Below are 23,282 nucleotides of genomic sequence, written 5' to 3'. Positions count from 1 at the left end.
CTTTCGCGCACCTATCAATTAATATGTACTCCAATAACGCTCTCAGGTCATCTCTCCTACTTACATATGTATACTTATGTATATCTCTCTTTTTAAATCAGGTATTCCCAATCACCAGTCCTTTTTCAGCACATATATCCACAAGCTCTTCACCATTTCCTGAACACCCCATATACACCAATTATTCCCTCAACTGCCACATTACTCACCTTTACATTCAAATCACCCATCACTATAACCCGGTCTCATGCATCAAAACTACTAACACACTCACTCAGCTGCTCCCAAAACACTTGCCTCTCATGATTTTTCTTTTCATGCCCAAGAGCATTTGCACCGATAATCACCCATCTCTCTCCATCCACTTACAGTTTTACCCATATCAATATAGAGTTAACTTTCTTACACTCTATCACATACTCCCACCACTCCTGTTTCAGGAGTAGTGCTACTCCTTCCCTTGCTCTTGTCCTCTCACTAACCCTTGACTTTAATCCCAAGACAGTCCCAAACCACTCTTCCCCTTTACCCTTGAGCTTTGTTTCACTCAGAGCCAAAACATCCAGGTTCCTTTCCTCAAACATGCTACCTATCTCTCCTTTTTTTCTCATCTCGGTTACATCCTTACACATTTAGAAACACCCCAATCTAAGCCTTCGAGGAGGATGAGCACTCCCTGCATGACTCCTTCCTCTGTTTCCTCTTTTAGAAAGTTAAAATACAAGGAGGGGAGGGTTTCCAGCCCCCCACTCCCGTCCCCTTTAGTTGCCTTCTACGACACATGAGGAATGCATGGGAAGTATTCTTTCTCCCCTATCCCCATATACATATATATACACATGTACATCTTCATACATGCTGCCTTCATCCATTCCTGTCGCCAACCCACCACACATGAAATGGTACACCCTTCCAACCGCGCGTGCGCGAGGTAGCGCTAGGAAAAGACAACAAGACCACATTCATTCACACTCAGTCTCTAGCTTCCATGAGTAATGCACCGAAACCACAGTTCCATGGTTTACCCTAGATGCTTCATATGCCCTGGTTCAGTCCACTGACCACACATCAACCTCGATATACCACATCGTTCCAATTCACTCTATTCCTTGCATGCTTCTCACCCTCCTGTATGTTCAGGCCCTGATCACTCGAAATCCTTTTAACTCCATCCTTCCATCACCAATTAGTCTCCCAATACTCCTTGTTCCCTCCACCTCAATCATTTTCTCCATATGTACAAACAATTTCAACACACCCTCTTCGGCTCTCTCAACCACACCCTTTTTACTACCATACATCTCTCTTACCCCTTCATTACTTACTCTATCAAACCACTTCACACCACATATTTTCCTAAAACATTCCATTTCCAACACATCCACACTCCTCCATACAACACTATCTATAGCCCATGCTTTGCAATCATATAATATTGTTGGAACTACTGTTTCTTCAAACATACCCATTTTTGCTCTCCGAGATAATTTTCTCTCCTTCCACACATTCTTAATCACTCCTGGAACCTTCGCCCCTTCCCCCACCCTATGGCTCACTTCCACTTCCATGGTTCCATTCGCTGTTAAGGCCACACCCCGATATCTGAAACACTTCACTTCCTCCAACTTTCTCTCCATTCAAACTTACATCCCAACTACTTGTCCCTCAACCCTGCTGAGCATTATTACCTTACTCTTATTCACATTTACACTCAATTTTCCCCTTTCACAATTTTCCTATCAGTCAACTTCTGCAGTTTTTCACTCAAATCAGCCACCAGTGCTGTATCATTAGCAAACAAGAACTGACTCACTTCCCAGGCCCTTTCATCCCCAACAGACTGCATACTCATCCCTCTCTCCAAAACTCTTACATTTACCTCTCTAACCACCTCATCCATAAACAAATTTAACAACCATGGAATCACACACCCTTGTCAGAGACCAACATTCACTAGAAACAAATCACTCTCCTCTCTTCCTACCCGTACACATGCCTTACATCTTTGATAAAAACTTTTCACTGCTTCTAGCACCTTACTTCCCACAACATATACTCTTAAGACCTTCTACAAAGCATCGCTATCAACCTTATCACATGCCTTCTCCAGATCCATAAATGCTACATACAAATCCATCTGTTTTTCTAAATATTTTTCACACACATTCTTCAAAGGAAACACCTGATCCACACATCCTCTATCACTTCTGAAACCACACTGCTCCTCCCTAGGCTGATGCTATGTACATGACTACACCCTCTGATAAAAACATTTCACTGCTTCTAGCACCTTACTCTCCATACCATATACTCTTAAGACCTTCTACAAAGCATCTATATCAACCCTATCATATGCCTTCTCCAGATCCATAAATGCTACATACAAATCCATCTGTTTTTCTAAGTATTTTTCACAACACATTCATCAAAGCAAACACATGATCCACACATCCTATACAATTTCTGAAACTACACTACTTCCCCCTAGTCTGATGCTCTGTACATGACTTCACCCTCTCAATCAATCAATACACTCCAATACAATTTTCCAGGAATACTCAACAAACTCATACCTCTGTAATTTGAACATTTACCTTTATCCCCTATGCCGACATACAATGGAACTATGCACACATTCTGCCAATCCTCAGGCACTTCACCATGATCCATACATACATTGAATATCCTTACAAACCAATCAACTACAAAGTCATCCCCTTTCTTAATAAATTCAATTGCAATACCATCCAAACATGCCACCTTGTCAGATTTTATCTTCCACAAAGCTTTCACTACCTCTTCTCTCTCAACCCAACCCTTCTCCCTAACCCTCTCACTTTGCACACCACCCCGACCAAAACACCCTACATCTGCCAATGTATCATCAAACACATTCAACAAAACTTCAAAATACTCACTCTATCTCCTTCTAACTTCATCACTACCTGTTATCACTCTCCCCCTAGTCCCCTTCGCCAATGTTCCCATTTATTCTATTATCTTCCACACATTATTTACCTCCTTCCAAAACATCTTATTCTCTCTAAAATTTAGGGATACTCTCTCACCCCAACTCTCATTTGCCTTCCTTTTCAACCCTTATATCTTCCTCTTGATCTCCAGTCATGTTCTTTTATACATCTACCAGTCAATTGTACTCTAAGTATTGTCCAAACACCTCTCTCTTCTCTATCACTAACAACTTTACTTCTTCATACCATCACTCACTAACCTTTCTAATCTGCCCACCTCTCACTTTTCTCATGCCACATGCATCTTTTGCACATGCCATCAACCATGTTCTATACATCTATTATACTTAGTTCCTGTCACCCTCGTCAGAGGTAGCACAAGGAAGCAGACAAAAGAATGGCCCAACCCACCCACATACACATACATAAACGCCCGTACATGCACATATACATACCTATACATTTCAACATATACATATACAGACATACACATATATACACATGTACATATTCATACTTGTTACCTTCATCCATTCTCATCACCACCCCACCACACATGAAACAGCACCCACCCTCTCCTCCCACACGCATGCTAGGTACAGCTAGGAAAAGACAACATGGGTAACATTCATTCACACTCAGTCTCTAGCTGCCATGTGTAATGCACCCAAACCACAACTCCCTTTCCAGTGTAATGCACCCAAACCACATCTCCCTTTCCACATTCAGGCCCCACAAAACTTTCCATGGTTTACCCCAGACGCTTCATATGCCCTGGTTCAATCCACTGACAGCACATTGACCCCGGTATACCACATCGTTCCAATTCACTCTATTCCTTGTACGCCTTTCACCCTCCTGCATGTTCAGACCCCGATCACTCAAAATCATTTTCACTCCATCCTTCCACCTCCAATTTGGTCTCCCACTTCTCGTTCCCTCCACCTCTGACACATATATCCTCTTTGTCAATTTTTCCTCACTCATTCTCTCCATGTGACCAAACCATTTCAATACACCCTCTTCTGCTCTCTCAACCACACTCTTTTTATTTCCACACATCTCTCTTACTCTTTCATTGCTTACTCCATCAAACCACCTCACATCACACATTGTCCTCAAACATCTCATTTTCAACACATCCACCCCCCTCCACACAACCCTATCTATAGCCCATGCCTCACAACCATATAACATTGTTGGAACCACTATTCCTTCAAACATATCCATTTTTGCTATCCGAGATAACGTTCTCACCTTCCATGCATTCTTCAACACTCCCAGAACCTTTGCCCCTTCCCCCACCCTGTGACTCACTTCTGCTTCCATGGTTCCATCCACTGCTATATCCACTCCCAGATATCTAAAACACTTCACTTCCTCCAGTTTTCCTCCATTCAAGCTTGCCTCCAAATTAACTTGTCCCTCAATCCAACTGTACCTAATACTTTGCTCTTATTCACATTTACTCTCAGCTTTCTTCTTTCAAACACTTTACCAAACTCAGTCATCAACTGCAGTTTCTCACCCGAATCAGCCACCAGCACTGTATCATCAGCGAACAACAACCGACTCTCTTCCCAAGCCCTCTCATCCACAACAGACTGCATACTTGCCCCTCTCTCCAAAACTCTAGCATTCACCTCCCTAACAACCCCATCCATAAACAAATTAAACAACCATGGAGACATAACGCACCCCTGCCACAAACCGACATTCACTGGGAACCAATCACTTTCCTCAGTTCCAACTTGTACACATGCCTTACATCCATGGTAAAAACTTTTCACTGTTTCTAGCAACTTACCTCTCACACCATATACTCTTAATACCTTCCACAAAGCATCTCTATCAACTCTATCATATGCGTTCTCCAGATCCATAAATGCTACATACAGATCCACCTGTTTTTCCAAGTATTTCTCACATACATTCTTCAAAGCAAACGCCTGATCCACACATCCTCTACCACTTCTGAAACCACCCTGCTCTTCCCCAATCTGATGCTCTGTATATGCCTTTACCCTTTAAATCAACACCCTCCTATATAGTTTCCCAGGAATACACAACAAACTTATACCTCTCTAATTTAAATACTCACCTTTATCCCCTTTGCCTTTGACAAAAAATACCAGCTTGGAAAAATGCATTACACTTGATACAGGTATTATCTAACTATAGGTGTTGTCAGTGATGATTTCAGCACTAACCTCTTGGGCCTCCATGCAGTCATTGAGAAGGTTCATGAAAAGGGTAAAATATTTGAGGAAAAGTTGAGATTTAGCCTCCATGAGGTCACCGCGGTCACTCTCTTCTGGCTGAAGCGGAAGTCCTCGTAGAAGTGCAGCTACTGCTTCCATACAGGCCTGATCGAGATCCCTACAGCATCCTGTTATGTCATACTGCACGTACATGCTGGGGAAGTAAACCAATTTTGTGACAACTTAGCTCATTATAACAAACTCTTGACAGTTCACTGGAAAATTCCAATAAACTTTACTTTTCATTTATCATCTCCCTCAGACCTTCATGTTTCTTTTGCCTCTAATGACAGCCCTGTTAAGAAATGCAATCAAGATGTCTAAAACAGTTCAATATCAGTTTGTACAAAATCCTAAACTGCCTATGGTACTTTTTAAACTCATTTACAAATCCTGTATGACACTATCATCATTCAACTTTATAACCTTTACTCTATTAGTCTCTTAACCCTTAAACAGTATCCAACATCATATGATGCTAAATATGGGAGCAATGGCAGGATCAATAAGGATGGACAATGTGAGGGCTTTAACCCCCCCCACACCATCAATGTGGAACAAATTCAACCACTCCCTATAGTGAACATTGAGTCGAAGAAAGATATAGAATTTGCAGATGTAAGAGAGGAATAGTCAAAACAGAGGAAAAGTGTGGTAGTTGGAGGACAGACCTGTGCATCTAGATATCTTAAACCCACCATATCTGAGAAACAGCCTGCAGGTGCAAGTATGTATAGGTAAAGCATCCAAGGTGCCCAGGGAAGTGATTAACATAAGACTTAAGATGCAAGTGATACACACAAGTGAGGAAGGCAAGTGTCAGAAACATGTGTGTCAATCACTCAGATTAGCTTTCTCCACCATTCAAACAATACTAGCTAACAGCAAGAAGATAAAAAGAACCAGCCACTCCAACAAATCCTCAGATACAACAAATTTTTCCTTCATAAAGAGTAAGCAGCTGGAGATGATGAAGAACAAGCCAGGAAGGTGTAACAACTGTTGGAGCATGGCAGCAATGATTAACAACACAGAAAGCTCTCACAAACTTGCAAATGTTGATTAACTATGGTTTTGTATGGATTAAATGTCAACAATGTATCTAACTATATTATTCGTTTATTATTTATTTTGCTTTGTCGCTGTCTCCCGCGTTTGCGAGGTAGCGCAAGGAAACAGACGAAAGAAATGGCCCAACCCACCCTCATACACATGTATATACACACACGTCCACACAAGCAAATATACATACCCATAAATCTCAATGTACACATATATATACACACAAACACATACATATATACACATGCACACAATTCACACTGTCTGCCTTTATTCATTCCCATCGCCACCTCACCACACATGGAATAACATTCCCCTCCCCCCTCATGTGTGCGAGGTAGCGCTAGGAAAAGACAACAAAGGCCCCATTCGTTCACACTCAGTCTCTAACTGTCATGCAATAATGCCCGAAACCACAGCTCCCTTTCCACATCCAGGCCCCACACAACTTTCCATGGTTTACCCCAGACACTTCACATGCCCTGATTCAATCCATTGACAGCACGTCGACCCCAGTATACCACATCGATCCAATTCACTCTACTCCTTGCATGCCTTTCACCCTCCTGCATGTTCAGGCCCCGATCACTCAAAATCTTTTTCACTCCATCTTTCCACCTCCAATTTGGTCCCCCACTTCTCCTCGTTCCCTCCACCTCTGACACATATATCCTCTTGGTCAATCTTTCCTCACTCATTCTCTCCATGTGCCCAAACCATTTCAAAACACCCTCTTCTGCTCTCTCAACCACGCTCTTTTTATTTCCACACATCTCTCTTACCCTTACATTACTTACTCGATCAAACCACCTCACACCACATATTGTCCTCAAACATCTTTATTTCTAGCACATCCACCCTCCTGCGCACAACTCTATCCATAGCCACGCCTCGCAACCATACAACCATACATCTAATTATATAATACCAAAATAACATCTATGGAGTCATTACTATTACTGAAAGATACCATTCCATAGCACTTACTAGAATAGGAACTGACAATGTCAGGAACTCATCTTCATAGCCACCACATTATAACTACCTCTGTTAATGGATTTTTTCACTTAATAGAGATTCCAAAGGAACACATCTCATCCATATAAGAGGTCTCTTTATTTCCAACCTCTGAAGGAATTAGCCCCTTGAATCATGTCATCATTAGTTTTTCTTCTTTTGTCTTGAAAGTCTACAGGATCCAGCCTATCATCCTTCTACAGGATACAACTGTTCTTCTGTTATGTTTGCTGGAGGTTAAGTCATTAGACATTATTACTCCAAGGTTTCTCATTATTCAACTGGTTTATGACAGTGTCTGTGTCTGCCTCATGTTTCGTATCACTTTTAATTTATTCATTTCCAAATAACACGAGAACTGAAATATGCCTAACAATGAGCATATTGTTCTTGGTAGTCCAATTAAAGATTTAGTTTACTTCTCTCTGTAGCCTTTTAGCATCTCTGCCAATGTGATTTTCATACTTATTCTTGTATCATTTTCAAATGATATGAAACTTTGGCTCATATTTGCAATGATGTCAGCTATAAGAATGAGAAACAAGAGGGTTGTAAGTATAGTTCCTTGGGTGCCTGAACTTTTTAAGACAGAGCCACAGGAGATGGCATGGTTTACAACTATGAGTTGCGATGTCACTTAAATAGTTGTAAATCTATCCCCCAATTTTTCTGGTTATTCTCGTCTTTCACATTTTATGTGCTATCACATACTCACATTTGTCAAATGCTTTTGGAAAGTAGTGTGTAAATCATGACAGCATTTAGTTTGTCTTCCAAAACTTCAACTATCCAATCATTGTGGTCATGCAACAGAGACAGGCAAGATCTTCCTGCCTTGAAACCATGTTGTCCGTGGTTATGTATATTAGTCAGATCTATCAATTCAGTCAGTTTACCTCCAAGGACTCTTTCAAAGATTTTAATAATGTGTTATGTCAATGACATTAGCGAATAGTTTTGTGGGACTCCTTCAATTCCACCTTTATGGTATGAGGTGATACGAGTCAGATTCAAACTCTTGTACAAGGGTATTTTTGCATTTCTTCACAAAGAATGAGTTACATGAGTTCATGCCTGGTGCTGAGTGCATGAGCATGTTCTCAAAAGTCCTCTCAAAATCCTGTCATTAGTGATGATATCTGTTTTGTGCAGATGTGGGGATTACAGTTTAGGAAAAAGTCTGTTGGGCAATTTATATTTAATGTGGATTTTGACTCACTAAATACCAATCTATACTGCCTTTTCAGAATCTCACTTATCTCCTGGCAGTCATCTGCAAGAATAACCTCTTCTTTATTTAGTGGGCCAAAGGAATTTGTGGTCCTGGATTTGCATTTTGGGAAAAAGTAAAAGCATTTTGGGTTATTTCATACTTTCTGTGTTTCACATGAAATTTTTATTTCATAGTCCAATAATATGTTTGATAGGTTTTCTTTCCTTTGCTGGTTGAGCTGTAGCTTCTTTTGAAGCCTGCAATACTTTTCTGTTTCCTATAAAGCATTCTACCCTTGACCTTGTGTGTTTTCTTTTCACTGACATGTCTGTTGCATGTTTGGACCACCAAAGTGGTCATGTTATCTAAACATTCCTGCTCTGTTTTTGGCACTTGGGTTTCCCATTGTATTTTAGATATTTCATTAATCATATCCTGCCATTTTCTCTGTTTACTATGAAAAGTGAAATTACTGAATACACCTCCACAAATGGATTTGTATGTAGCATTTATGGATCTGGAGAAGGCATATGATAGAGTTGATAGAGATGCTCTGTGGAAGGTATTAAGAATATATGGTGTGGGAGGAAAGTTGTTAGAAGCAGTGAAAAGTTTTTATCGAGGATGTAAGGCATGTGTACGTGTAGGAAGAGAGGAAAGTGATTGGTTCTCAGTGAATGTAGGTTTGCGGCAGGGGTGTGTGATGTCTCCATGGTTGTTTAATTTGTTTATGGATGGGGTTGTTAGGGAGGTAAATGCAAGAGTTTTGGAAAGAGGGGCAAGTATGAAGTCTGTTGGGGATGAGAGAGCTTGGGAAGTGAGTCAGTTGTTGTTCGCTGATGATACAGCGCTGGTGGCTGATTCATGTGAGAAACTGCAGAAGCTGGTGACTGAGTTTGGAAAAGTGTGTGGAAGAAGAAAGTTAAGAGTAAATGTGAATAAGAGCAAGGTTATTAGGTACAGTAGGGTTGAGGGTCAAGTCAATTGGGAGGTGAGTTTGAATGGAGAAAAACTGGAGGAAGTGAAGTGTTTTAGATATCTGGGAGTGGATCTGGCAGCGAATGGAACCATGGAAGCGGAAGTGGATCATAGGGTGGGGGAGGGGGCGAAAATCCTGGGGGCCTTGAAGAATGTGTGGAAGTCGAGAACATTGTCTCGGAAAGCAAAAATGGGTATGTTTGAAGGAATAGTGGTTCCAACAATGTTGTATGGTTGCGAGGCGTGGGCTATGGATAGAGTTGTGCGCAGGAGGATGGATGTGCTGGAAATGAGATGTTTGAGGACAATGTGTGGTGTGAGGTGGTTTGATCGAGTGAGTAACGTAAGGGTAAGAGAGATGTGTGGAAATAAAAAGAGCGTGGTTGAGAGAGCAGAAGAGGGTGTTTTGAAGTGGTTTGGGCACATGGAGAGGATGAGTGAGGAAAGATTGACCAAGAGGATATATGTGTCGGAGGTGGAGGGAACAAGGAGAAGAGGGAGACCAAATTGGAGGTGGAAAGATGGAGTGAAAAAGATTTTGTGTGATCGGGGCCTGAACATGCAGGAGGGTGAAAGGAGGGCAAGGAATAGAGTGAACTGGAGCGATGTGGTATACTGGGGTTGACGTGCTGTCAGTGGATTGAAGCAGGGCATGTGAAGCGTCTGGGGTAAACCATGGAAAGCTGTGTAGGTATGTATATTTGCGTGTGTGGACGTATGTATATACATGTGTATGGGGGGGGTTGGGCCATTTCTTTCATCTGTTTCCTTGCGCTACCTCGCAAACGCGGGAGACAGCGACAAAGTATAATAATAAAAAAAAAAAAACCTCCACTGTTATGTATGTTCTGCCAAGGCAACATAGCATCTAAAATTCGCTTACTTCAACTAGGTTGTGATTAGAATACAGAGTGTCTGAGATGGTGATAATGTCACAAATCAGCTAAACATTATTCATAAAGATTAACTCTAGTGTGTTATTTCTTCTAGTTTCATTACTTGTTACTGACTGAAGGTGAACTTTCCTAGCAGACTATTTTGCAGCTGTTCATCAGAGCCGCTTCCAGTGTCAGTAGTTGCAGCTACTTTGTCATTTCCTGTCTGTCTCTATTTAATGTGTGGTAGGTTGAAGTCTCCTAACACAAGTTTATTTGGGACAAATTTTCTGAGGAGGTCAAGACATGATTTTATATTTCTTATGTTCCATAAATCCTTCAAGCTTTATGGATCAACCTGATAAACAGACTTGGGTTTCAGGCCTGAAAATGAGTGCTTTTACTACATCACCCCTAGATTTAGCACGTATCTTAGTTGGATTATTGGAGTGTTGTAACTGTGAAGGACACAAAAAAGTTTTAGAACAACAACAACAACAATGCTGTATTAGACAGGATATATGAAGTGAGGTAACAGAGGGCAGTGAGCTACTAGAGATGCAGGATTATGGTGAGGAAGAGGTAAAGTAAGATAGGTCAAGTAGTATGGGATCATCTGATGCTGATAAGGATGCCGGGTGAAACAAGAGCACGTGGGAGAAGTGTGTGGCTGCTGAGTCAACATGGAACCCCTGCAGAAGGAAGGTGTGGCATGTATTGCGATTCCTGGAGTGTTCAGTGGCTGCCGATTTGTGCTTGGGTTGCACGAGTGTCACGGGCATGGCTGCAGGTCCCTTGTTGCTACAGCTGCTGCTTGTGATGGGCGGAAGCAATGTATCACGAAAGTCTTGCCAAAGGTGCACGTCGGAGATGAGGCATCAAAATGAAACCTACCAGGAAGATGAAACATCAGAAGTTATGGTGGGACATCTGCTGATGGAAGAGACACCCTATGAGTGGCTCAAGTCTGGAGTCACATCGCCAAGACTTCATGTACTGCAGTGGTACACTTACAGTCTAGTGGTGAGTCAATTGCCTCCCTACCTGCAGTGATACCCAGTATTTACGATTTAAGAGGCAATGAGGTCAAACCTGGGAAGGACACCTATTCCTAAAGGGAATTAGATATATCAAAGCCGATTGTCACAAGCTTCTATTCTCTCTCCATGCTGGAAGACTGAGAGTGGTTCTTATGGAAAGGGTAAGGTCATAATTAGAGCTGCATATTTCAATCTTCCATAACCAAACAGTGAATGTGGCTGTCAGGGATTAATAAAGCAGGTTCAGCAGCAGAATGGGCCATCACACACAAATTCGGGGGATTATTAGGTCAGGTGAGGTCATACACTGTCAACTGTCACCCAGTCAAAGCTTCATCATTACGGTGACACTTTGTGGGGCAACAGTGGGTTGCTACAAGGAGTTCAGGTGTACAATTGTTACAAGAGTATCTATGATGAACAGCTCAACTCCTTTACATTATCTCCTATTCCTGTTGCATCTTCACAGATTGCAGGTTTGTGATCCAGCCCTCACTATTTGTATGGTCCTTAGTGTGCTTCAGTGAAGGCCACATATGCTGGATTAGTCTCTCTTAGCAAGCCACTTAAAAATGGAATTTAATTTGTTTTATGTGATTAACACACCCCTCATAAATACAATATCATATGCTATATGCAATATAAGTCCCTGTATATTGGCAGATATAAGGGGATGTTATATGGCATTTCTCTGTGCAGGTTTGGGGTTGATATATTCTGTTCTGATGAACGTGGCAGAGTGCTTTCAGTTTCTTTACCATTCTGGGGAGGAAGGCCAATGTCATAGCCTCATCTGGTAGTTCTTCTCCGCCTCTATTTGACCCTGTGACTGAGACTAAAATACAGACGTGCTAAAATGTGCATTCTTCCATAAACTGGCATTACCTTTCTTAAGCCAGTTCACACATTTTCTAGATTGTTTAGATTCACACTTCTCCAGCAAGGTGTGGCAGTCTTGCCTTACATACAATTTCCCTTTGTGTTATATCTAGAGACTCAGTGCACCTTTTAGATTTCTAATTCTTAAACTGCATTGCATTCTCCAAGGCCAAACCTGAGTGTTTCCTGCCTTCCACTTTCTTCCTCCACCTCTCCTTCCAGATCCATATCTGTGCTAGAAGTTTCATGGCCCCCACTTTCCTATCAGGTTTCCTGCCTTCCACTTTCTTCCTCCACCTCTCCTTCCAGATCCATATCTGTGCTAGAAGTTTCATGGCCTCCACTTTCCTAATCTCCATATCTCAGTTAGTATCTCTGTCTCTCTGTAATCATGTATGAGCATGCAGTTTCCTGGCTTCCACTTTCTCCCTCCCCTTCCATAATCAAATCTGTCTCAGTGTCTTTCTGTGCCAATGTCTGATGTAGTATTCTGCCCTAAACTTTCACCATCATTTCCATAGTGAACTCTCCATCTACACTTGTGTCTGGGCCTATAACCCCACTATATCACTATCCATTACAGCATTTCACATTTCTGAGCTTTCATCTCAGCCAGTGATGGGAATGACATCTTGCAACTTTTTCCATTTGTTGTAGTGTGAGAGTTGTGCTTTTGCAAACTTTTCCCCGTCTGCCTCAGATTACCATTCAATATCCCCAAATGCAATATCTTGTTATGTCTGCAGCACATAAACAGCAAACAAATTTTTCCTGTAAAGCACTTCTGACATTTTTCATCATGTTACAGTTTATGTTTGCACAGCTGAAGTGACACGGATCTTACAAAATAATCTAGCAACACCTTGCTGATTGTATGGGGCATTTTTGCACAGAAATCAATTCTCAATAATTTTTTCAATAAGATGATGCTTCCATGTTTACATCTCAACAGACTTCCTGACAAGGAAACAACAAACCATCCATTTTTGGGAAGCCACATCAACAATATAACCCATACCTTGTAGTGTACCACAAGGCACCAAGATGAGGCTACTCTACTTCCTCATCACTATCAACAACTCTCCTGACTTTAAAGCCCTTCAGCACATCATCAGGAGTGGGTTATGGCCAATGACATAACAATTAACTACAAGCTACAATGATCTGCATCTACATGTATGCAGACAACATCTTGCCCCCTGACATCACACCAGGCCCTGACATCCTCTGTGTTGTGAGAGACCTCACACTTCTTGGTGTCATTATAGACGAAAGTTTATACTTAAAGAGTCATCAAATCTTCCTCATACCATCTATACCTTCTCTGGCAACTGAAATCAATCACAAAGCATCCCACCAATTGAGCTTAGGAATGTTAACACTATCTTAACTTTCCCTAACCTTACCTACGCCTTCCCAGCCAGGACCTCCTTACTAATAGCTACACAGAGGGACCAGTAAGAAAGAGTGCAGAAAAAGGCTTGCACAATCATCCTGGGCTCTTCTTACACCACTAACAAGATGCCATCATCGTGCTGAACCTGTCCACCCTCTCTGGCCAATAACAGTAGCTCACACAGCAGTTTGTTTATAAACTGTTGACACATTCCCATCACAGACCTTCCCCCCAACACCCCTCCATCATGGACTGCCATTCATCACCACAATCTACTTGTTCCAATCAAAGTATAAAAAGAATAAAAAGAATAAAAGCAGTCCTACACCTACTATTGTGAACATCACAAACAATCCATGAACAAGTACAAAGCTATGCAAGTGAACAGCTCAGTTTCTGCTAGGCTATGTGGTATGTCTACTTTATTAATGTGACTATTCACTGATTAATGTCCATACAAAGTATATAATGTATAAATTATACTATTTACTCTGTAAACATCCTTGTATATCTGATATCCTGTCTATCTTGATGTACCTCACCCATGTGCTTATCCAAAGTGTGGAAATATCCAACTCACCTTGATTTTAACCCCTTTTATGATTAGTTAACAAGTAACTAACATGATCTCCAAGTTCATAATACTTATGCAATTTCCAATGACCTCTACTAAACTAAAATATGCACTGCTTACACTGTTTTCTGGGAGGTTTCCTTATATTGTAGTGCTTTATTAGTATTTTCAATACTTTGCACATTTCTGCAACTAATCATTCTCAATACCTTCTGGTGAGGAGAGGGAGGAGAGAGGCAAAACAATATAACAAACAGTGAAAGAATCTTTAGCTCATAAGCATTTGGCTAGTGTGAGATGCCACTATGCTGAAGACAAACTTACATTAAAAAATATGATAAGAAATAGTGCATATATAACAAAATATTCAATTTTTTTTATCCTTATGGTCCAATACCATGCTTTAAAAATAAAGATCTTAATGTGTGGATACACAGAAGACATGGAATAAAAAATCAAGGTTTCCAACAAGCATAGAGAGTCAATCATTTAGAAGAAAATGAAATGCTGACATAGAAATAATACAGTCATATAAAAGTTGTATAAAAGAAAGAGGCAGGAGGTCAAGAGAAAGGTGCAAGAGGCGAAAAAGAGGGCAAATGAGAGTTGGGGTGAGAGAGTATCATTAAATTCTAGGGAGAATAAAAAGATATTCCGGAAGGAGGTAAATAAAGTGTGTAAGACAAGGGAACAAATGGGAACATCAGTGAAGGGGGCTAATGGGGAGGTGGTAACAAGTAGTGGTGATGTGAGAAGGAGATGGAGTGAGTATTTTGAAGGTTTGTTGAATGTGTTAGATGACAGAGTGGCAGATATAGGGTGTTTTGGTCGAGGTGATGTGCAAAGTGTGAGGTTTAGGGAGAATGATTTGGTAAACAGAGAAGAGGTAGTATGCGGAAGATGAAAGCTGGCAAGGCAGCGAGTTTGGATGGTATTGCAGTGGAATTTATTAAAAAAGGGGGTGACTGTATTGTTGACTGGTTAGTAAGGTTATGTAATGTATGTATGACTCATGGTGAGGTGCCTAAGGACTGGCAGAATGCTTGCATAGTGCCATTGTACAAAGGCAAAGGGGATAAGAGTGAGTGCTCAAATTACAGAGGTATAAGTTTGTTGAGTACTCCTGGGAAATTATATGGGAGGGTATTGATTGAGAGGGTGAAGGCATGTACAGAGCATCAGATTGGGGAAGAGCAATGTAATTTCAGAAGTGGCAGAGGATGTGTGGATCAGATGTTTGCTTTAAAGAATGTATGTGAAAAATACTTAGAAAAGCAAGTGGATCTGTATGTAGCATTTATGGATCTGGAGAAGGCATATGATAGAGTTGATAGAGATGCTCTGTGGAAGGTATTAAGAATATATGGTGTGGGAGGTAAGTTGTTAGAAGCAGTGAAAAGTATTTATCGAGGATGTAAGGCATGTGTACATGTAGGAAGAGATGAAAGTGATTGGTTCTCAGTGAATGTCAGTTTGCGGCAGGGGTGCGTGACGTCTCCATGGTTGTTTAATTTGTTTATGGATGGGGTTGTTAGGGAGGTGAATGCAAGAGTTTTGGAAAGGGGCAAGTATGCAGGCTGTTGTGGATGAGAGAGCTTGGGAAGTGAGGCAGTTGTTGTTCGCTGATGATACAGCGCTGGTGGCTGATTCGGGTGAGAAACTGCAGAAGCTGGTGACTGAGTTTGGTAAAGTGTGTGAAAAAAGAAAGCTGAGAGTAAATGTGAATAAGAGTAAGGTTATTAGGTACAATAGGATTGAGGGACAAGTCAATTGGGAGGTAAGTTTGAATGGAGAAAAACTGGAGGAAGTGAAGTGTTTTAGATATCTGGGAGTGGATTTGGCAGCAGATGGAACCATGGAAGCGGAAGTGAATCATAGGGTGGGGAGGGGGCAAAAGTTCTGGGAGCATTGAAAAATGTGTGGAAGTCGAGAACGTTATCTTGGAAAGCAAATATGTGTATGTTTGAAGGAATAGTGGTTCCAACAATGTTGCTCTTATTCACATTTACTCTCAGCTTTCTTCTTTCACACACTTTACCAAACTCAGTCACCATCTCCTGCAGTTTCTCACATGAATCAGCCACCAGCGCTGTATCATCAGTGAACAACAACTGACTCACTTCCCAAGCTCTCTCATCCACAACAGACTGCATACTTGCCCCTCTTTCAAAACACTTGCATTTATCTCCCCAACAACCCCATCCATAAACAAATTTAACAACCATGGAGACATCACACACCCCTGCTGCAAACCTACATTCACTGAGAACCAATCACTTTCCTCTCTTCCTACACGTACACACGCCTTACATCCTCGATAAAAACTTTTCACTGTTTCTAACAACTTAACATGTACGAAAAAAATTTGCCTGGCAATAAATAAATGGAGTAGAGAACAAAGTTTTAAAAACTGAAAGCAAACCAGCAAGGTAAATACAGAATCATCAATTCCAAGAAATATGCCTGAGAGACATCACACTAATATACAAAAATGTTCAGCAAGGGATGCTGGAATGATTATTCAATGCAATACCTAGTGAGCTATGGACAATTCAAGAAGTGATTACATAAATTTTCAACAAGAAGAACAGACTTAAGGTTGAAGAAGTACTGCATGAACTTATAAATGAAAATATGCCACAGGAGTAGCAGCAAAGAAATTGCATTATGCAATTAGGTCAAGTTATGAAAAGAGAAGTGATGAATGTGAGAAACAGCATTAATCAATACACCAAGGTAATGGCAATCACGGCCTGTCATCATGACAAAATCTTGTTTCGGTACTAAAAGGAAGGCAAGGAGTCAACCTTTCTTTCTCTTTATCCCTTGGCAATCATTGTTTTGTGTGTATAATATTAAAAAAAAATCACTCAAACATGTCTGAAAAGAACAACAAAATATCTGTACATCGTAAACATTTACAGGCAAGTGAATGATACCACCAACCATCCAGTTTGCTTTGGGTGTGGGGGTGAGGGAGGCCACACTGGGGTAGCAAAAATGTTAGAGCCAACTATTCCAATTCAACTGTTTCTATAAACAAAGCATTTTATATCAACTAATACTTACATAATAAAAGAAATGGGTGATAAAATTTTATCAATCTGCCTGCATGAAATTATGAGTGAAAAGTGAGGCTATATCACAGCGATACAGAACTCCCCACTCCAAAGGATATAGCACTGCCTTGGGCTGTAAGAGACTAAGAGAATGAGATTCTGGACAACATCACGACTTTTTCTTAGAGAAGGGTCCAGAGACAAATACAAATAAATAGATAAGAGAACCTTGTATTATGAATTCTGGTAAAACTTATAAAAATATAACTAATCCAATTAAACATCATTCAATTATATATAAAAATAAAAATTCATATTACTCACTTAGACACAGATGTTACATCAATGGTTCCTGGAGGAGCAATCTGATGAGAATTGCCCATGACCCAGTCAGTGAGGTAGTCAACCATCTTGTTGCGGAATTTCATCTCTTGTCGGAAGGCAAGGTCATCTCTTCGTTGCATCATCACTTCCACTAGTTGACAGAGTTTTGTTTTAATATGAAGTGTATGAACAGTAATATCCAAATGCCGCACATACCTGAGGAAGATATAAAAGACTGGTTTAAAAGACTTGAATATATGGACATTGTTATGGCCTGGATGAGATATAAATATGCAAAGTTACATGCATATACATCAAATTCAAGAGACCCTTGTATATATATCCAATAGCGTATGCACATGAAAACCCAGAAAAACAAATGTACCTCACTATTGCCAGCATCATAGGTTCAATAGATGTAACACCTAAGTGTTCAGATGGGTGGTCAGTTTTGTTCTCTAACACATTCTTCATTATAAAAATTATATGCTCGATGAATTGGGTGTTCAGTTCAGTCACAATTACCTGCAATGCAATGGAAACTAAGAAATTAAGCATGTGTGTGTGTATATATATATATATATATATATATATATATATATATATATATATATATATATATATATATACATTTTTTTTTTTTTTTATACTTTGTCGCTGTCTCCCGCGTTTGCGAGGTAGTGCAAGGAAACAGACGAAAGAAATGGCCCAACCCACCTCCATACACATGTATATACATACGTCCACACATGCAAATATACATACCTACACAGCTTTCCATGGTTTACCCCAGACGCTTCACATGCCTTGATTCAATCCACTGACAGCACGTCAACCCCGGTATACCACATCGCTCCAATTCACTCTATTCCTTGCCCTCCTTTCACCCTCCTGCATGTTCAGGCCCCGATCACACAAAATCTTTTTCACTCCATCTTTCCACCGCCAATTTGGTCTCCCTCTTCTCCTTGCTCCCTCCACCTCCGACACATATATCCTCTTGGTCAATCTTTCCTCACTCATCCTCTCCATGTGCCCAAACCACTTCAAAACACCCTCTTCTGCTCTCTCAACCACGCTCTTTTTACTTCCACACATCTCTCTTACCCTTACGTTACTCACTCGATCAAACCACCTCACACCACACATTGTCCTCAAACATCTCATTTCCAGCACATCCATCCTCCTGCGCACAACTCTATCCATAGCCCACGCCTCGCAACCATACAACATTGTTGGCAACCACTATTCCTTCAAACATACCCATTTTTGCTTTCCGAGATAATGTTCTCGACTTCCACACATTCTTCAAGGCCCCCAGAATTTTCGCCCCCTCCCCCACCCTATGATCCACTTCCGCTTCCATGGTTCCATCCGCTGCCAGATCCACTCCCAGATATCTAAAACTCTTCACTTCCTCCAGTTTTTCTCCATTCAAACTCACCTCCCAATTGACTTGACCCTCAACCCTACTGTACCTAATAACCTTGCTCTTATTCACATTTACTCTTAACTTTCTTCTTCCACACACTTTACCAAACTCAGTCAGCAGCTTCTGAACCTTCTCACATGAATCAGCCACCAGCGCTGTATCATCAGCGAACAACAACTGACTCACTTCCCAAGCTCTCTCATCCCCAACAGACTTCATACTTGCCCCTCTTTCCAAAACTCTTGCATTTACCTCCCTAACAACCCCATCCATAAACAAATTAAACAACCATGGAGACATCACACACCCCTGCCGCAAACCTACATTCACTGAGAACCAATCACTTTCCTCTCTTCCTACACGTACACATGCCTTACATCCTCGATAAAAACTTTTCACTGCTTCTAACAACTTTCCTCCCACACCATATATTCTTAATACCTTCCACAGAGCATCTCTATCAACTCTATCATATGCCTTCTCCAGATCCATAAATGCTACATACAAATCCATTTGCTTTTCTAAGTATTTCTCACATACATTCTTCAAAGCAAACACCTGATCCGCACATCCTCTACCACTTCTGAAACCACACTGCTCTTCCCCAATCTGATGCTCTGTACATGCCTTCACCCTCTCAATCAATACCCTCCCATATAATTTACCAGGAATACTCAACAAACTTATACCTGTGTAATATATATATATATATATATATATATATATATATATATATATATATATATATATATATATATATATATATATAAGGGTAGTGAGTGGTGGGATGAAGAAGTAAGAGTATTTAGTGAAAGAGAAGAGAGAGGCATTTGGACGATTTTTGCAGGGAAAAAATGCAATTGAGTGGGAGAAGTATAAAAGAAAGAGACAGGAGGTCAAGAGAAAGGTGCAAGAGGTGAAAAAAAGGGCAAATGAGAGTTGGGGTGAGAGACTATCAGTAAATTTTAGGGAGAATAAAAAGATGTTCTGGAAGGAGGTAAATAGGGTGCGTAAGACAAGGGAGCAAATGGGAACTTCAGTGAAGGGCGTAAATGGGGAGCTGATAACAAGTAGTGGTGATGTGAGAAGGAGATGGAATGAGTATTTTGAATGTTTGTTGAATGTGTCTGATGACAGAGTGGCAGATATAGGGTGTTTTGGTCGAGGTGGTGTGCAAAGTGAGAGGGTTAGGGAAAATGATTTGGTAAACAGAGAAGAGGTAGTAAAAGCTTTGCGGAAGATGAAAGCCGGCAAGGCAGCAGGTTTGGATGGTATTGCAGTGGAATTTATTAAAAAAGGGGGTGACTGTATTGTTGACTGGTTGGTAAGGTTATTTAATGTATGTATGACTCATGGTGAGGTGCCTGAGGAATGGCGGAATGCGTGCATAGTGCCATTGTACAAAGGCAAAGGGGATAAGAGTGAGTGCTCAAATTACAGAGGTATAAGTTTGTTGAGTATTCCTGGTAAATTATATGGGAGGGTATTGATTGAGAGGGTGAAGGCATGTACAGAGCATCAGATTGGGGAAGAGCAGTGCAGTTTCAGAAGTGGTAGAGGATGTGTGGATCAGGTGTTTGCTTTGAAGAATGTATGTGAGAAATACTTAGAAAAGCAAATGGATTTGTATGTAGCATTTATGGATCTGGAGAAGGCATATGATAGAGTTGATAGAGATGCTCTGTGGAAGGTATTAATTATATATGGTGTGGGAGGCAAGTCGTTAGAAGCAGTGAAAAGTTTTTATCGAGGATGTAAGGCATGTGTACGTGTAGGAAGAGAGGAAAGTGATTGGTTCTCAGTGAATGTAGGTTTGCGGCAGGGGTGTGTGATGTCTCCATGGTTGTTTAATTTGTTTATGGATGGGGTTGTTAGGGAGGTAAATGCAAGAGTCCTGGAAAGAGGGGCAAGTATGAAGTCTGTTGGGGATGAGAGAGCTTGGGAAGTGAGTCAGTTGTTGTTCGCTGATGATACAGTGCTGGTGGCTGATTCATGTGAGAAACTGCAGAAGCTGGTGACTGAGTTTGGTAAAGTGTGTGGAAGAAGAAAGTTAAGAGTAAATGTGAATAAGAGCAAGGTTATTAGGTACAGTAGGGTTGAGGGTCAAGTCAATTGGGAGGTGAGTTTGAATGGAGAAAAACTGGAGGAAGTGAAGTGTTTTAGATATCTGGGAGTGGATCTGTCAGCGGATGGAACCATGGAAGCGGAAGTGGATCATAGGGTGGGGGAGGGGGCGAAAATTTTGGGAGCCTTGAAAAATGTGTGGAAGTCGAGAACATTATCTTGGAAAGCAAAAATGGGTATGTTTGAAGGAATAGTGGTTGCAACAATGTTGTATGGTTGCGAGGCGTGGGCTATGGATAGAGTTGTGCGCAGGAGGATGGATGTGCTGGAAATGAGATGTTTGAGGACAATATGTGGTGTGAGGTGGTTTGATCGAGTAAGTAACGTAAGGGTAAGAGAGATGTGTGGAAATAAAAAGAGCGTGGTTGAGAGAGCAGAAGAGGGTGTTTTGAAATGGTTTGGGCACATGGAGAGAATGAGTGAGGAAAGATTGACCAAGAGGATATATGTGTTGGAGGTGGAGGGAACGAGGAGAAGAGGGAGACCAAATTGGAGGTGGAAAGATGGAGTGAAAAAGATTTTGTGTGATCGGGGCCTGAACATGCAGGAGGGTGAAAGGAGGGCAAGGAATAGAGTGAATTGGAGCGATGTGGTATACAGGGGTTGACGTGCTGTCAGTGGATTGAATCAAGGCATGTGAAGCGTCTGGGGTAAACCATGGAAAGCTGTGTAGGTATGTATATTTGCGTGTGTGGATGTGTGTATGTACATGTGTATGGGGGGGGGGGGGGGGTGGGCATTTCTTTCGTCTGTTTCCTTGCGCTACCTCGCAAACGCGGGAGACAGCGACAAAGTATAAAAAAAAAAAAAAAAAAATATATATATATATATATATATATATATATATATATATATATATATATATATATATCCATATTCATAAACAAATTAAACAACCATGGAGACATCACGCATCCCTGCCGCAAAACGACATTCACTGGGAACCAACCACTTTCCTCTCTTCTCTTCCTACTCGTACACATGCCTTACATCCTCGATAAAATCTTTTCACTGCTTCTAGCAACTTACCTCCCACACCATATACTCTTAATACATTCACAAAGCATCTCTATCAACTCTATCATGTGCCTTCTCCAGATCTATAAATTCTACATACAAATCCATTTTGTTTTTCTAAGTATTTCTCACATACATTCTTCAAAGCAAACACCTGACCCACACATCCTCTGCCACTTCTGAAACCACAATGCTCTTCCCAAATCTGATAAATTCAAGATATCTAATAGCAGAGAATACTGAAGAAACGGAGCCCCATGAATACAAAATTCCCTCCCTAAACAGTACAACCTAACTGCATTTCTGATGCCCATTCCCTTTGGGAATTCCCATATGGGTGTGGACATGGCAAAAGTGTCTCCATAACTGGAGTAATGAATGGCTGGAGTATACAAACCAATGAGACAGTGAATACTGGCAGTTTACAAAAGGTTTAAAAGGCTTCTTGATGGCACCACATAAACAGATGATGCAAAGGCAACAAGTGAAAAACATGAAGGATTGCACCACCTTACAAGTGGATCCTAGCATACTCTATATTTGTTCTGAAACATAGGGAATGAAGTTCAACCCGAATAGTTGTAAAGTGCTGAGGGTGGATCACAGTGAAAGTAGGCCTCAATATGATTATCACCAAGCATGAAATATGCAGAGGGAATCTGTGTGTGAGAAAAAGACTACAGAGTTGACACTGTCCCTAACCTGTCACCTGAGTCCCAACTCAGAATAATAGTGAAGGAGACCAAGCAAATATCAGAATAGCATTCATGTTCATGTTTAAGGAATTATTCAGCAAGATGTTCATATGTAAGATCAAAACCAGAATAGGCTTCTCAAGTTGGGTCATAGTAACTAAACAAACACAAAAGAACTAATAGGGAAGGTCCAGAGGAAAGCAACTAAGACAGTAATAGAATTAAGAGGGAAGATGCTTTAAATCTGTAATAGAATTAAGAGGTGTAATGGAATTAAGAGGGAAGATGCTTTAAATCTGCCAAACTTTGAAGAGAGATGAGTGAGGAGTGACGTGATCACAATCTTTCAGTTTTTTAAGAGACT

At 40.9% G+C, this 23,282-nt stretch overlaps 1 protein-coding gene across 1 annotated transcript in view; it reads right to left on the bottom strand.

Annotated features, from left to right (window-relative positions):
- Positions 1-23,282, bottom strand: part of Nf1 (neurofibromin 1) — a 1,160,697-nt gene that overhangs the window by 655,629 nt on the left and 481,786 nt on the right. The window contains exons 20-22 of the mRNA XM_071663491.1: positions 18,036-18,175; positions 17,651-17,866; positions 5,183-5,387 (exon numbers count right to left, since the gene is read on the bottom strand). Of these exons, the coding sequence (XP_071519592.1) occupies positions 5,183-5,387; positions 17,651-17,866; positions 18,036-18,175 (561 nt within the window). The remainder of the gene's footprint in view (positions 1-5,182; positions 5,388-17,650; positions 17,867-18,035; positions 18,176-23,282) is intronic.

The sequence above is a fragment of the Panulirus ornatus genome, chromosome 7 (assembly GCF_036320965.1).
Source record: "Panulirus ornatus isolate Po-2019 chromosome 7, ASM3632096v1, whole genome shotgun sequence".
In the NCBI taxonomy this organism is placed as follows: domain Eukaryota; kingdom Metazoa; phylum Arthropoda; class Malacostraca; order Decapoda; family Palinuridae; genus Panulirus; species Panulirus ornatus.
The sequence above is the reverse complement of the archived record's forward strand: the minus strand, read 5'-3'. Positions and strand labels throughout refer to the sequence as shown.